This window comes from Schistocerca serialis, chromosome 2 (assembly GCF_023864345.2).
Source record: "Schistocerca serialis cubense isolate TAMUIC-IGC-003099 chromosome 2, iqSchSeri2.2, whole genome shotgun sequence".
In the NCBI taxonomy this organism is placed as follows: Eukaryota; Metazoa; Arthropoda; class Insecta; order Orthoptera; family Acrididae; genus Schistocerca; species Schistocerca serialis.
Genome location: NC_064639.1, coordinates 790,613,977 through 790,628,849, shown reverse-complemented (window position 1 = coordinate 790,628,849; position 14,873 = coordinate 790,613,977). Strand labels below are relative to the sequence as shown.

The window sequence follows — 14,873 nt, the reverse complement described above, 5'->3', positions numbered from 1 at the left end:
TGATGTTCTTTACAGGAAATGCTCAATATGTCCAGCATCATTCCTCAACAATAGCTGTAGTCGAGGAATAATTTTGTGAACAGCACTGTAAAGCATGTCTGGAGTTATGGCGTCTTTCAGCATCCCTAGAGATGCCGGTCGATCACGATACACTTGCGACTTCAGGTAACCCCAAAGCCAATAATCGCACGGACTGAGGTCTGGGGACCTGGGAGGCCAAGAAAGACGGAAGTGGCGGCTGAGCACACGATCATCACCAAACGCTGCGTGCAAGAGATCTTTCACGCGTCTAGCAATATGGGGTGGAGCGCCATCCTGCATAAACATCATACGTTCCAGCGGGTGTTTGTCAGCCAGGCTGGGGATGATGCGATTCTGTAACATATCGGCGTACCTCTCACCCGTCACGGTAGCAGTTACAAAACTAGAATCACGCATTTACTCGAAGAAAAAAGGTGCGATAACTTTTATTTGTTCTAATAAAACCCCATGTCATTCCAAGCATGTGTGTCAATTTGTACCTCTCTATCTACATTATTCCGTGGTTTATTAAGTTTTCAAATTTATACTGACTTTTTGATCACCCGGTAGCTACGAGCAGCTGCTCATTTTCACCACTTTCAAAAGCATCTCTTCTACTGAAACAATGCCCATAGCTCTGATGGTACATGCGTTTTAGACCCCATATTTACTGGACATTTTTTTCTTACTTTTCTCCATACTACCACCTCTGTAAGAAGCCTATCCTACAATCTTAGCATCAACAGTAGTGCCGATATATGTATTCCACTGTCAGACACCACAAAGAAGCTCGCGTACAACTTTCCAATCGGTCGATTCCGGATCAGGGTTCCTGAACTGAGATTGATACACTTACTCTTCTCCATTGTCCCCGAAAGTTTGTAACATCATGACGAAATCATCCTGTAAAATAACAACGGACTTTGTTTAATCTAATTTTTACATACAGTGTGTTTCAAAGTCTTTGCATGAAACGTCTAGACGTGATAGTCTACCTAATGGAGAATAACTTATATTAAATGTCAAAATATTAGTTGAAGCTGCCAGGAGACACTAGGCGATCTCTACTAATTGTTATGACGAGATTGCATAGGAGGGTCTAACAACTATGCTTACCACCTACCCCAGCAAACTGATAGTGATGTTCAACAAGAAAAAAAAAAACATCGATTTTTTTTACGAAGTGTAAACATTTCATTTAACTTGAATTGATAGACTACTGTTGCAGTGTGATTAAATTTGGCCTTATCAAAGTGTCTTTGCGTTGTTGTTTGGTAGTTTTTACTAGCTAGATTTCTCGTAGTGTTCCGGCTTGCAATAGGCGTGGTAGCAGACAAGGCTAGAATTACTTTTCGCGGGCCCACGCGTCCTTGGCAACAGATGTCGCCGCCCAAGACTGGAGCAGGTACTCAGGACTTCCCACAGCGAACAGCAGATGGCCTGCCGAGACTCTCGTAACTGCGGCAGCCTCGATCGTATTTCAGGAGACCTCCGTACCATATGCTGGGGGAGACCACTTTCAGCGTTCGCCACCCACAGTCATTAATTATCCGATACGGTACTGTTAAAGGCACACGCGAGCACCTTTGCAGAAATATAAATTAATTCGCTCCAACAGATGGTCCGTGCTCAAAATAGCTTCCGTCGCAGAAAAAATGCAGGCTGGCTGGTTTTAGGAGTGGGTCTGCAACTGGTCAGTGGGTATATAAAGCGGGGCTTCACTCTGTCTTGCCAGTGTACACCTCCAGTAGCACACCACAACAACAACATGGCTTCTAAGGTGAGTTGCTCCAGTGCCACGAAGAGTGTCCATAGACTGAAAGACAAAAATTTCCAGCTGAACTACATTGTTGCCATATCTAAACCGTTGTATTAACTTCACAGGATACCATTATTGTTCTGTAAGTGAATGGGAGTCAGAAACATATAGATTTTGTAGACATAATTACATTGAAGTCTTTCAGGGCGATTTAAAACCGAGTGTGACTAAAGATGATCGGTTCGGTCTAGAAATGTCCAACACTATGGAAAGAAATAGGCAACGACCGTGCCGCAGTGGATACACCGGTTCCCTTAAGATCACCGAATTTAAGCGCTGTCGGGCGCGGTCGGCACTTGGGTGGGTGACCATTCAAGTCACCATACGCTGTTGCCAGTTTTCGGGGTGCACTCATCCTCGTGATGCCAATTGAGGAGCTACTCGACCGAATAGTAGCGGCTTCGGTCAAGAATACCATCATATCGACCGGGAGAGCGGCGTGCTGACCCCACACCCCTCCTATCCGTATCCTCCTCTGAGGATGACACGGCGGTCGGATGGTCCCGGTAGGCCACAAGTGGCCTGAAGACGGAGTACTATGGAAAGAAATAGTGCCCTATTGTACTTTTGATTACGTAATCATCCTAGTGAATACCTTAGAAACGGACATCTGTAAAGTAACATACTAGACCAAGTGATAACATCATGAAACTATTTGTCAGATATGTCTATCTTTCACGGTATTCGGTGATGGACAAATCTCGATTTGCATAATAAATGATACACATAACGACAGAAGCTTGTGTTTCTATGAATACATTGGATCCAGAGTACTGCTTTCAGAATATCAGTTGTTTTAGCGGCAGATCACGAAGAAACAGCAAGCACAACGTATAACAAAGGCAGATGACAGTGTGCCGCGACTTCTTATTGAAGTAACTGAGCGGAATGCAGAAGACACTTTTAATATCTGGTCTCTCTTTTACCTTTTACTAATGGGAGGACCGTACAAAATAGTGTTCGTGTGTGAACGCTTATGTACGAACAGATATCTCAGTGGTTTCCTCCAAGACGATAACTCCCACAACGCTCCGGTAGAAATTAAGTGGATTATTTTCTTCTGGAACAATTCAAGACCAACGACTGGTTAATTATTTCACTTGATACGTCGAAGCGGAAGCTAAATACAACTTCAGAGGTGAATCGGATAAAAATAAGTCGCTAATAGGAAGCTTGTATTCACCGTTGCTCCACGTGAATGAAAAGGAGGTTCACGGCTTGATTGTTGCCTCTTGAGTGGGTTGTATGTCACGTGTCTACGTACCCATCTAAATCTACATGACTGTTGTGCATTTCACACTCGCGTGCTTGGCAGGGAGAGCATAGAACGCTTTCGCGACTGCTACACCATCGAGTACCACATGGAAATAATGAACGCCTAAATCTCTCCGTGCGAGCTCTGATATACTTTATTACGGACATGTTTTCACATTCGGAAGTGACAGTTGGTCACTGAAATTTTGTGAAAGATATTGCTGAATCGAAAAACTTCTTTGTTTCAATGACCGCCGCCCCAGCTCACGTATCAAATCCGTGATGGTAAACGAGCTACCCCTCTTTGAACTTTTTCGAAGTCCTCCGTCAATCCTACCTGGTAAGGATATCATACCGCGCAGCAATACTCCAGAAGACGACGGACAAGCGTATTGTAGGTGTTTGTTTAATAGAGTTATTGATCTGTTAAGTGTTCTGCCAACGAAACGCCGTCTTTGGTTCGTCTTCCCCATAACGTTTTGGTTTCTGTGATCTTGCGCGTGACTGTCCCGTGTGAGTGACCGCAATGATTGCGCGTACAGTGTTGTGTCGTAGGTAGTGATTGGGGGGGGGGGGGGGGGGCGTTTAGGGGAGCGTGAAACCTGGTGGAGGCATATATTCTAACCATCTCTAATAACATATACTGGGCCCCGGACAATAACGCTACCGTACCACTTCATAACTCGGAATTTTCTACAAAGCATTACGAAAGAACTGAGGATCGAGAACATTACGGTTGCAAGCGAAATATTAGTGGTGAAAATTTCTTCTCCACCAGGATTTGAAACAGCTACTTCCAAATCGAGCATCACAAGTGTAGTTTGATGATCTTGACTATTGAGCCGGTCGCTTGGTGTAAATAATGGCTATAGTCAATAGTTGTCGTACATGCCCAGCTACTTTCAACAGTTTCAGCTAAACTCGTATGGATGCAGTGGTGAAATATGGGATTAGGACCGCAGTTTTCTTCTGCAGAAGTAAAGCAGTGCATCTGTAAAAGCCTGTACACCAACGCATTCCTTATAAAATCAGAATTTTGCTACGTATCATTTAGTGATTTAGGAAGAAATTTAATAGAACTAGCCGACAAAAGCGTTCGGTCACTCAGCATTCTGTTCTCATATACTGTAGGGCAATTTATCGTGGCGTCTGGAGTCCCTAGTTCTGAAACTGCTGTGTTTGGATACTGTAGGCCGGTAGTATTTGGTGTCCGGTCGCCACCAACATTACCAGTTACACAGTGCTGTGCCCATTAGCACAGAAACAGCCACTGCGATTATTGTATTTTATTTCACTGCTGATTTGTAGCAATAAATATTTTACTTAAGTATCCTTAGTGGAAGTGTCACTACGTAAGGCGATTTAAGTTTCAGTTTGAATGCAGGCAATATTAACACGTTCGTTAACTTCGTGGAACAGGGTAAACTCATTCTCTCTTCACCGCTCCTCTGTCACTGACATGCTGTCGAACACGTGCTCGGACTGGAAAAGGATAACGCAGGATTAACCGTATCGCCTTCAGACTAACTATTACAGCATTAGCCTAATCTATGTAGAAAAACCAGCAGGATAGTCAGAAGGGGCTTTGTCCCCACTCTTTCCAAATGTTATTCTGACTCCAACTCAGTCGGCCAAGTTTGCGTGCATTGCAGTAGTAACATGTGATACAAGAATAAAAAAAAAAAAAATGGTTCAAATGGCTCTGAGCACTATGGGATTTAACTTCTGAGGTCATCAGTCCCCTAGAACTTAGAACTACTTAAACCTAACTGACCTAAGGACATCACACACATCCATGCCCGAGGCAGGATTCGAACCTGCGACCGTAGTAGTCGCGCGGTTCCGGACTGAAGCGCCTACAAGAATCAAATAAATGCCAACATCACTCTGTACTAAATGATATTTGCATTGCATTTCCTCTTTTATGACTGTTCGTTATAACAGATAATAGATATCGAACGTTTCAGTAAGCTTTATCTTTCTGTTTCAGTCTTTGTGAGGAAATAGTCACTGCTTAGTTGCAAATAAGTTCACTGGTCCCTTTTTACTTTTTTACATATCTGTTCAGTATCTTATCATGAAATATATTTACGAATTTATATAAAAAATTCAGTTCTTCTGCCGTCAACAGTAGGTGCTACTGGAACAAACATATGCTTTTCGAATTGCGACACTGTTGCTCAGTAAGTTCAAGTTATGCATAGTGTTACGATAGTTTACAGAAAAGTTCTCCAAATATTAATGAGCATATACGCGAAATCATAAACATTCAATAGTTTTAGCACTGCAAAGAATAAGAAACTGATGTAAGTGCATTTGAAAAGTACATTTTTTGTTTCCTTAATTTCAAATTGAGCGATCCTAGCCCAATGCGAACGAAATGAACCCTTTAACAAGAGGCACTCAAACTTGCTAAGGATTTTATGACTTGAGACTCACGTAATGTACGCCGGCGTCTTTTCTCGACTAATTTTGTTGGAGGTCAGTAGAAGAAAATAACAAGCGCTCATTGCGGTTTACCATCTAGCCAGTGTCATGGTGACTACATACACGGCACTTGTTCACATGGACACGTCTATCGAAGTAAATAGGTCATCGTTTTATGGAAGGAAGGAATCATTCTAGCATTGACTGAAATGGGCCCAAGAAAACTTAAATCAAAAAGGCTGAAGGGGAAGATATTTATAAATAAAGTCAATTCCAAAAGCTTTCTTCTTCTTCTTCTTCACTTCAAAGTTTAGGCAATATGCCTGTTCAAGCTTCACGTTTTTAAGATAATCTTCTTCTCGGTCTTCTTTTCCCCCTTTCCTGAGGGTTTGTACTTGTTTAGAATGATTGGAATTCTGCTTTCTTCCATACGTTAAAGACGTTGCTTCCATATCTCCCAACATTTTTCCACGTGGTGGTTGAAAGTATAAATTCCTAGTTCTTCCGCATATTCAGATTTGTTATAATATTCTTGGGCAACCTTTGAACGATCTTAAAAATCTCATTTCAGGCGATTGTATTGCGCTTTTGCCTTTCTTTTATTCAGTCCAAGATCCACTGCCGTAGAGCCAGACAGACAGGTACAGCTATATTTTTGCAAAATTTTAATTTTGTGTCTTTCCTCGTCTTGTTCTTTAATGTTTTGTTTGTAGTTCCACATATGTGATGAAATTTTTTGATTTTATTATTTTCATCATTATCGTTATTTAAGCTGATATTGCATCCTAAACATCTGGAAATGAAGACTTGTTGTAGTAATAATTTCGTGTGGCTCAAAGGCCTGGTGCAAGTCTTTTAATTGGTTGCTACTTCGGCGACTACCATTTCGCTAACCTACCCCAGTTATCCAATCGGGGAAAGGCGACCTGCAGTTTGACGTGAAATCCGAACCACATGTCGTTTTTGGCGACTCGTGACATAGTTCAGAGGTGAAGGCTAGGTTAAAACGAAGGCTTAAATCTGTGTTTCGACCGGGATTCGCTCCCGCTAGCTTTTATTTTCGAAGCATGCACCTTACCGCTAGATCACCAGAGTCGATATTTGTTTCCTTTCCTTTCCTTCGGTAGCAGTTTTTGATCGGAGTGGGTTTTTCCATTTGATTCATAAGTTTATTTTTAGTTGTGGATGTTTTCAAATTGTAGAAAATTCTACCGAATTCATATAATCTATATATGCAATGTCTTCAGTTTGTTTGTATAACTTTAATAATAATTAGGTACTGAAAATGAAGTATTGATTACATTTCTATTTTTTTGTAAGTCAGCTTGAAGTTGTACACGATTGTTTGATGGTTGGTTGCTGGGAGGGGACGAAACAGCGAGTCATCGGTCCCATCGGATTAGGGAAGGATGGGGAAGGAAGTGGGCTGTGCCATTTCAGAGGAACCATCCCGGCATTTGCCCGAAGTGATTTAGAGAAATCACGAAAAACCTTACTTAGGATGGCCGGACGGGCTTTTGAACCGTCGTCCTCCAGAATGCGAGTCCAGTATGTTAACCACTGCGCCGCCTCGCCCGGTTAGTTGTACGCGAAAGATCATAAATACCAACAGAACGAGACATAAGCTTAAATGGCACAATGTTTTTTTAAAATCTCCTTATCATGTCGTGAGAGATGCCTCTAATGACCAGCTTCGACGACTGAGTCGCAAAAGACCCTGAATGTTCCTTGAGAATTCAGAATAGCTTCGCGTATGTTCGGTCGAATGCGCATTTAAGAAGGCCCGGTCGATATGTTACAGAGAAGGTGACCTTCAGATGTAACAAAACTGGCCTGTGTAGCCCGTGGCAGGAGACCAGCTTCCAGTAGCGACACACACACACACACACACACACACGCCCAGGTAGACACGGCAGCTTTCACCGGCGCGGTAACTCAAGGGGCAGTGACGCGGCAGCCGGCTGGCGGGCTATTATCTAACGCAAAAACAATTCCCGGCCGCCGAAACTGGGTCACACACACGCACACACACACACAGACACTCGCCCGCTGGCTCTGCGCTCCCACACAGTGCCAGCTCGGCCCGAAGGCCTTGGCTGGCAGGCGGGCCCGCGGTTACGCGAGCGGCCAGCGCCTCGCCAGAGCGGGCAGCCAAGTGCCCGCGCCCGGAGCCGGTGCATCGCCAAGTGCGGCGCGCTCCGCTGCACACAGCACGCCCCGCTGACGCCTTCCGCATCGTTTACACTCGCCAAGCGCTTTATGGCAACTCTGCCACTGCTCAAACGGCGCACGTAGCTCGTAGCACGAACTAAACTACACACATTATCTGATCAAAACTACCCGGACATCCATTAGCGGACATTAATACTAGGCGTGTCCACCCTTCGCCATTATAACGGCTTGAACTGTGCAGAAGACACATTCAATGAGGTGTCTGAATGTCTGTGCAGAAATGGTAATCCACTGTTGCTCAAGAACCGGCGCCAGAGACGGTGTAGTGTGTAGTCGACGTTTTAATTCACCCATTGGGTTTAGGTCAGGAATCAGGACAGATCAGCCCAAAAAAAATGGCTCTGAGCACTATGGAACTTAGCTTCTGAGGTCATCAGTCCCCTAGAACTTAGAACTACTTAAACCTAACTAACCTAAGGACATCACACACATCCATGACCGAGGCAGGATTCGAACCTGCGACCGTAGTGGTCACGCGGTTCCAGACTGTAGCGCCTAGAACCGCTCGGCCACTCCGGCTGGCCCAGATCAGCCCATTTCAGGAATGTACTGTCCACAGAAAACTGACTCACAAATGCTTTTTTGTGACAAGTTGCATTATCACGCTGATAGAAAGAGTCGGCATCGCCGAACTGTTGCTCTACTGTACGCAGTACACAATGCTGTAATGTGTTCATATCCTTCCGCATTTAGCGATTTCTCATGTGCAGTGAGATAACCACAACCTAACCACGAAGAACATCCACATACTACGACACCACATCCTCCACATTTAAAAAAAAAAAATTGTCAGCATTCTGACTGTGCACATACAGCCATCTCACCACAGGAAATGTTATATTACAATATTTTTGGAAGTTATGATAGACATTAGTTTATGCCGTGGACTGGTACGACGTTACATAGGCTTAACAAAGGACTGCTTGGACATAAAACAAGTTTTACAATCAGATTGTGCTAAAACGAGTAAACGAGACGAAAATGTAACACAAGACACACAGTGCTATAGAAATCATACTGGTAACACAATAAAAAATGATGTTATGTTATGTTACGTTAACCAGGGACCTAGAAACGACGGAGAGGCTCTGTCCCCGCTGCAGCCGCAGTGGTCCACTTCACCCCTCCGCCGCCCCACACCGAACCCAGGGTTATTGTGTGGTTCGGCCCCCGGTGGACCCCCCCAGGGCACGTCTCACACCAGACGAGTGTAACCCATATGTTTGTGTGGTAGAGTAATGGTAGTATACGCGTACGTAGAGAACTTGTTTGCGCAGCAATCGCCGACATAGTGCAGCTGAGGCGGAATAAGGGGAACCAGCCCGCATTTGCCGAGGCAGATGGAAAACCGCCTAAAAACCATCCACAGACTAGCCGGTTCACCGGACCTCGACACAAATCCGCCGGGCGGACGTGCCGGAGACCGGCGCTCCTTTCCGCCCGGAAAGTCGTGCGTTAGACCGCACGGCCAACCGGGCGGGCATAATAAATGATAAGTCGCCGTTGGTACATGTGTGGGACAGTCCCAACTCAGTCCGTGTTAATGGCTATACACGCTATTTCAGCTGCTCATATCACAGGATGTGATGCACCCGGCAATGCCTTCAAATACCACGTGCAACATTTACATATTCTCTCGCTCACTACGTGCAAACTATTAGTCCTACGGAAATATGACCAATTCTCTTGGGGTTGACGTATATAAATCACGAGTGTTCAGAGGAACTGAAATTACTGAATGACGATGGAAGTTCCACAAATTTTCAAAATCAGATGTTGTTGAGGCCAGAGGAGACTTTTTTTTTTAAATACGAGGGTTGGAACTTAAATAGTGGCAACTATTTATTCACAACCTATAAAAAAGAGTTACCTTTTTTCACCTGTCGCTGTCCTTCAAAGTAGTCACCATTGTTGTGATGTGGAAGGCGTAGTATACCGTTAGCAGAGCATGTTCTGTTGATGGTGCGAATGGAGAGTTCTACAGCCTGTCTAATCTCTGGAACAGTTCTGAAGGGAATGCCACGAAGTGGCTCCTTCTTCTTCGGAATCAAATCAAAGTCACAAGGACTTCAGTCCGGGGAGTATGGTGGATGGTAGACTACTTCCCAGTCCCATCGACCGAACAGAGCAGCCACAGCTAGCGCTGTATGCGCCCGCGCATTGTCGTGCAAAATAACGGGTGGGTTGCGCGAAAAGTGTCGCCGCTTCTTCCGGAAAGGTGGTCGCAGGTAATGCTCCAAAAACGAACAGTAATACTGTGCATTGACGTTCTGCCGTGGAGGAACGTAATGCATTAGGATAACGCCATCACAGTCGTATACGAGAATCACCATAACTTTCACCATACTGGGACTCTAACGCACTTTCGACTTTCACGGCGACCCATAATGACGCCATTTGCTGCATTGGCGTTACAGTTCTGGCCTGCACGATGTGGCCCATGTCTCATCCAGTGTTACGATACGGCGTAAAAATGCCTCTCCTACGCGCTCATAGCGCTCCAAGTGCGTCTGAGCAGCGTCGTAACGCATCTATTTCTGCATTTCCGTTAGGTCATGCGGAACCCATCGTGATGCAAATTTTCGCATGCCCATGCGTTCCTTCAGGATGCGAAGCACAGTCGTATGCGCTAATCCGGTTTCGTTGGCGAGCTCATGAATCGTATGGCGTCGATCACTGTCCACTAACGCGGCAACAGCATGCACTTCTTCTTCAGAGACGCTAGGCGACCTGCCCGATGCATGTCAGCCACAGTTTGCCGACCTTCGTTGCAGGCTTTTACCCAGCGTGCCACTGTTCTGTACGGCAATGCCGATTCCCCGCACGCTTCTTGAAGATCTTGATGACACTGTCGTGCTGTACGACCTCTGGCACATTCAGTCTTGATCCAACTCCGTTGTTCCTGTTTCGAAAACATAGTGACACCGTTGCGTTAGACCTCTCGCTCACGAGTGACTGTGTTTCTCTCTATTGTGCGCACGCCGGTGACGTGGGACGGGCGAGTCCATTTGCTCGGAGATGAGGTAAGTATGTCAACATCGTGTGCTATCAGCGACAATAGTAGAGTCCATTGAATAGTGCCTCCACAGAAGTGTTGCCAGTATTTAAGTTCCAACCTACGTATAACCGATCAGCCGTGGGAGAGCGGCCACTGACGACTTTTATTTTCTTCCTGGAACAAATGCCATCGCATGGATGGACGCTCCCGAAGCGCTTTATGAGCACCCAAACCATTATCAAATTAATAACTGCTATAAATGCTTTTCTTGGGGTTAACGAGCTGGAAGGACATCCTCAGTAGCGAACATCGCCAAGATAGCATGTTTACAGTGATATCCAGTCTAGGTGTGATGCTTCTTGCATCACCGAAACCTCTTCTTTGCGCTCAAAAGCCATACACAATGTTTTGAAATTACAGCTATTTCTTGAAGTCTTCATTTGAACAGTGCTGCTTGCATTGTCCTGTAGACTCTGTGCTCTTTAAACGCATAATATGCTCAGTAATCATTTTCGTGGTACTGTGGTACTGTAGTAGTGTTCTTATCAGACCTATAACTGCCTTGCCTACCTCCTTATACCATCAGTAAGGTTAGCTTTTCTTCCACTATTATATTTAGCAGGCGAAATTTACACATGAATTCTGTATAGTACCAGAAAACAAAATACAGTAGTTCCAGATAATCGTTGTTGGTTTGCATTGTTGTCACGGGACCAACATCGGTCTGCAGTATATCTCAACCACAATGTCCACTGCCACTAGCGAAGAACTGGCAACTAAAAAAAGTTCCAAATACTCATATGTTACAGCACAAGGAGAACTTTCATTGCGACGCAGATTAATCACAAACCAATACTCATACCTCTGTGTTCATACTATTGTCTAATCCTTCTACTCCTGCGTAAGTTTGAGCCCGCGTAAAGAAGTGTCTATAAATCATAAAGCAAAAAGCTGCTGTCCAGTTTTAAGAAAAGAGAAACCTAAATACGACCGGAATGTTTCAAAGTGAGGGCTGCCCAAGGGCGACGTAACCTGTCCACTTCTTTTCTTTTTACTTATCAGTGCTTACCACTGAACGTAAAACAGGAACTAAAAGACTCTATTGTGGTACATTTCTTTTATTCTGCAGTATCGTAGTGAAGCATTCAATCGCATATGCCATATCACAGCTCTTTGTTCACTTTCTATTTATGTTTTCAAGTCAGTAACTTATTCATTTCAAAACGGAATACTTAGGGTTCAGATAATCTCAGGAAACCTGAAAACTCAAGTAAACAAAGCACAAACAGTCAACACGTCTTCGTTTCTTGGATGACTCTTCGAAACGCCTGCATTTAGGCAAATTATTAAATGAGAAATATTTCACAATATATTTTAATGAGAGATCCATTGAATTTACGGCTTGCACTCCTATTAGCTTCATTTCAATCCGTTACAAATTCTAGACATAGTATTTTGAACATTTCTGAACTCACAAGTAATATCAAGCATTTTTATTTTTACATACGTAAAAATGAAGTGAATTATTAATTTCAAAATGTTTCTGAACTGTTTGGAAGATACTCGATTTTCCCCATCATTCCTCGCTTTTGTATTGTATCAGTTATCCCCGTCAGAATAACGGTGCTCATGGCTATTTTCTTCGACGTTCCTCTAAAGGCTGGGTGGGGGGAGAGGTGACGTAAAAGGAGAGCGATCGGTCAACGAACTGTTTGTTAGCTGCGTGACGAAATAATCTTCAGTGAACAGTTATTAATTCCAACATCAATTTATAATTCTGGTACAGGGATACTCATAGTCCTACTAGTAGCCGGCTGGTGTGGCCGAGCGGTTCTAGGCACTGCAGTCTGGCACCGCGCGAACGCTACGGTCGCAGGTTCGAATCCTGCCTCAGGCATGGATGTGTGTGATGTCCTTAGGTTCGTTAGGTTTAAGTAGCTCTAAGTTCTAGGGGACTGATGACCTCAGATGTTAAGTCCCATAGTGCTCAGAGTCATTTGAACCATTTGAGCCTTCTAGTACTTGTGACCGCAAGTAAAATCGTCGAATACCGTCGCCGTTTGGTTTCCAGTTGCTTACGCCAGAGATTGTTGGTATTGGTAACAATACGTCCTTTAATTAACTCTAATGTTGATTGCAACTGTAATCACTCGATAAGCCAAATAGGTGAGACGAGTTTTACATGGCGTTCCACAGGCTATGATAAAATGGTGGATAGCTGCTCTCGTGGGTAACATTAGCGTACTCCATATCTCTTACGTTAACAATCCAACTACGTCCGAGCACTATAATACAAACGTTTTCTTGTTGTTAGAATACAGTGACATTTCGATAGTCTTCGGGGATGGGTAGGATCTACCCAGAAAGGATGAAAATTAGGATTAAACTTCGCGTCCACTACAAGGTCATTATAGACGGACAACAAAATCAGATCGTAAAGGGTGGAGAAGAAAATCGATTATGATTCCTAAGATAATTCATTCGTTTAAGAAGAAGACATTCTGGATTTGAGACAAAAAAGAGTGGTCCGCGCATAGAGTCCCGAGGAGAGTCATTCAGAATCTGAGACCTTAACTTTTCCCGGCGAATTGAATGTTCAAATAACTTACGGGTTTGCTGCCGGGTGACGTCGTCGAACACCACCGATATTTCGACAGGAGCACACCCTGCCATTCTCAAGGCACAAATGCAAGGAGGAAAAATGTGCAAGCAAATTTAATACCTCGGTTCACAGAGGAGAAACAAGGAAGACATCACACACAGAACAAGTGTCAACAAACCAAAGATAACCACCTTCAGAAATATCGATAGTATTAATCAACAGGTGAGGTAGCACTAATTCTGTCCCTGTGTTTTTTGATGAGAGACAGAGCCGGATTCCAAGCAGCATTTAAACAATATATTGGTCAGACAATCAGGACTGAGGAAGACCGGTGTATTGAACATAAGCGTCACACACGCTTACAACAGCCGAGCAAATGCGCTATTGCAGAACATTGCCCTGACACCGGTCATCCTATGGAATACAACAACACGGAGATTCTGGCTTGCACGTCCAGCTATTGGGATAGTGTTATTAAGGAAGCTGTTGAAATCAAGCAACCTTATTAACAGAGATGGTGGATTTTGTTTAAATGCTGCTTGGAATCCGGCTCTGTCTCTCATCAAAAAACACAGGGACAGAATTAGTGCTACCTCACCTGCTGATTAATAGTAACTATCGATATTTCTGATGGTGGTTATCTTTGGTTGTGTTGACACTTGTTCTGTGTGTGGTGTCTTCCTTGTTTCTCCTCTGTGAACCGAGGTATTAAATTTGCTCGCACATTTTTCCTCCTTGCATTCGTGCCTTGAGAATGGCAGGGTGTGCTCCTGTCGAAATATCGGCGGTGTTCGACGACGTCACCCGGCAGCAAACCCGTAAGTTATTTGAACGTTCAGAATCTCTTTATTTTGTTCTGGAGTCGGCAGTAGCCTATGGGAGATGTGCCTGAGGTGTAGGGGACTAAGTGAGCCTGGTCTGTCCGCTTGCAGCTGATCGTCCTCGCCGCCGTGGTGTGTGCCGCTGCCGCGCAGCTGGTGGTGCCACGCGCGCCGATTGCCACACCTCTGGCAGCCGCCATCGCCGCCGGCGAGTACGACCCGCACCCGCAGTACACGTACGGCTACAGCGTGCAGGACGCCATCACCGGAGACACCAAGAGCCAGCAGGAGTCCCGCGACGGAGACGTCGTCCAGGGCAGCTACAGCCTGGTCGAGCCCGACGGCTCCGTCCGCATCGTCGAGTACGTCGCCGACCCCGTCAACGGCTTCAACGCCGTCGTCCGCAAGGGGGCCGCAGTCGCCCCCGCCCCCGTCTACGCTGCCCCAGGCGTCGCCAGGACGATCATCGCTTAAGACGGCCCGGACTCGCCATCACGGAAGAACATACAGCTTAGCGAAACACCTTCTGCACATTCTGTGAATGTACGCAAATAAACGGCACTGACTTGGTTCACTCAGTAACTTTTTTCTGTTCTGCTTTTGTTACGTTTCCCGCAGTCTCCAACTTCTCGGTATGTAACTACAATATGCTGTTTAGTTGCCTGAAGAGGACTGCTGCAAAGACGATCGAAACGTCGG

General features: G+C 44.9%; 1 protein-coding gene across 1 annotated transcript; it reads left to right on the top strand.

Moving 5' to 3' along the window:
- Window positions 1–1,659: 1,659 nt before the first annotated feature.
- On the top strand, window positions 1,660–14,756 carry LOC126458027 (cuticle protein 19.8-like). Its single transcript, XM_050094811.1, has 2 exons — window positions 1,660–1,801; window positions 14,286–14,756. The coding sequence occupies exons 1-2, from the start codon at window positions 1,790–1,792 to the stop codon at window positions 14,646–14,648; spliced, it is 375 nt and encodes a 124-aa protein (XP_049950768.1). The 5' UTR covers window positions 1,660–1,789; the 3' UTR covers window positions 14,649–14,756.
- Window positions 14,757–14,873: the final 117 nt, after the last annotated feature.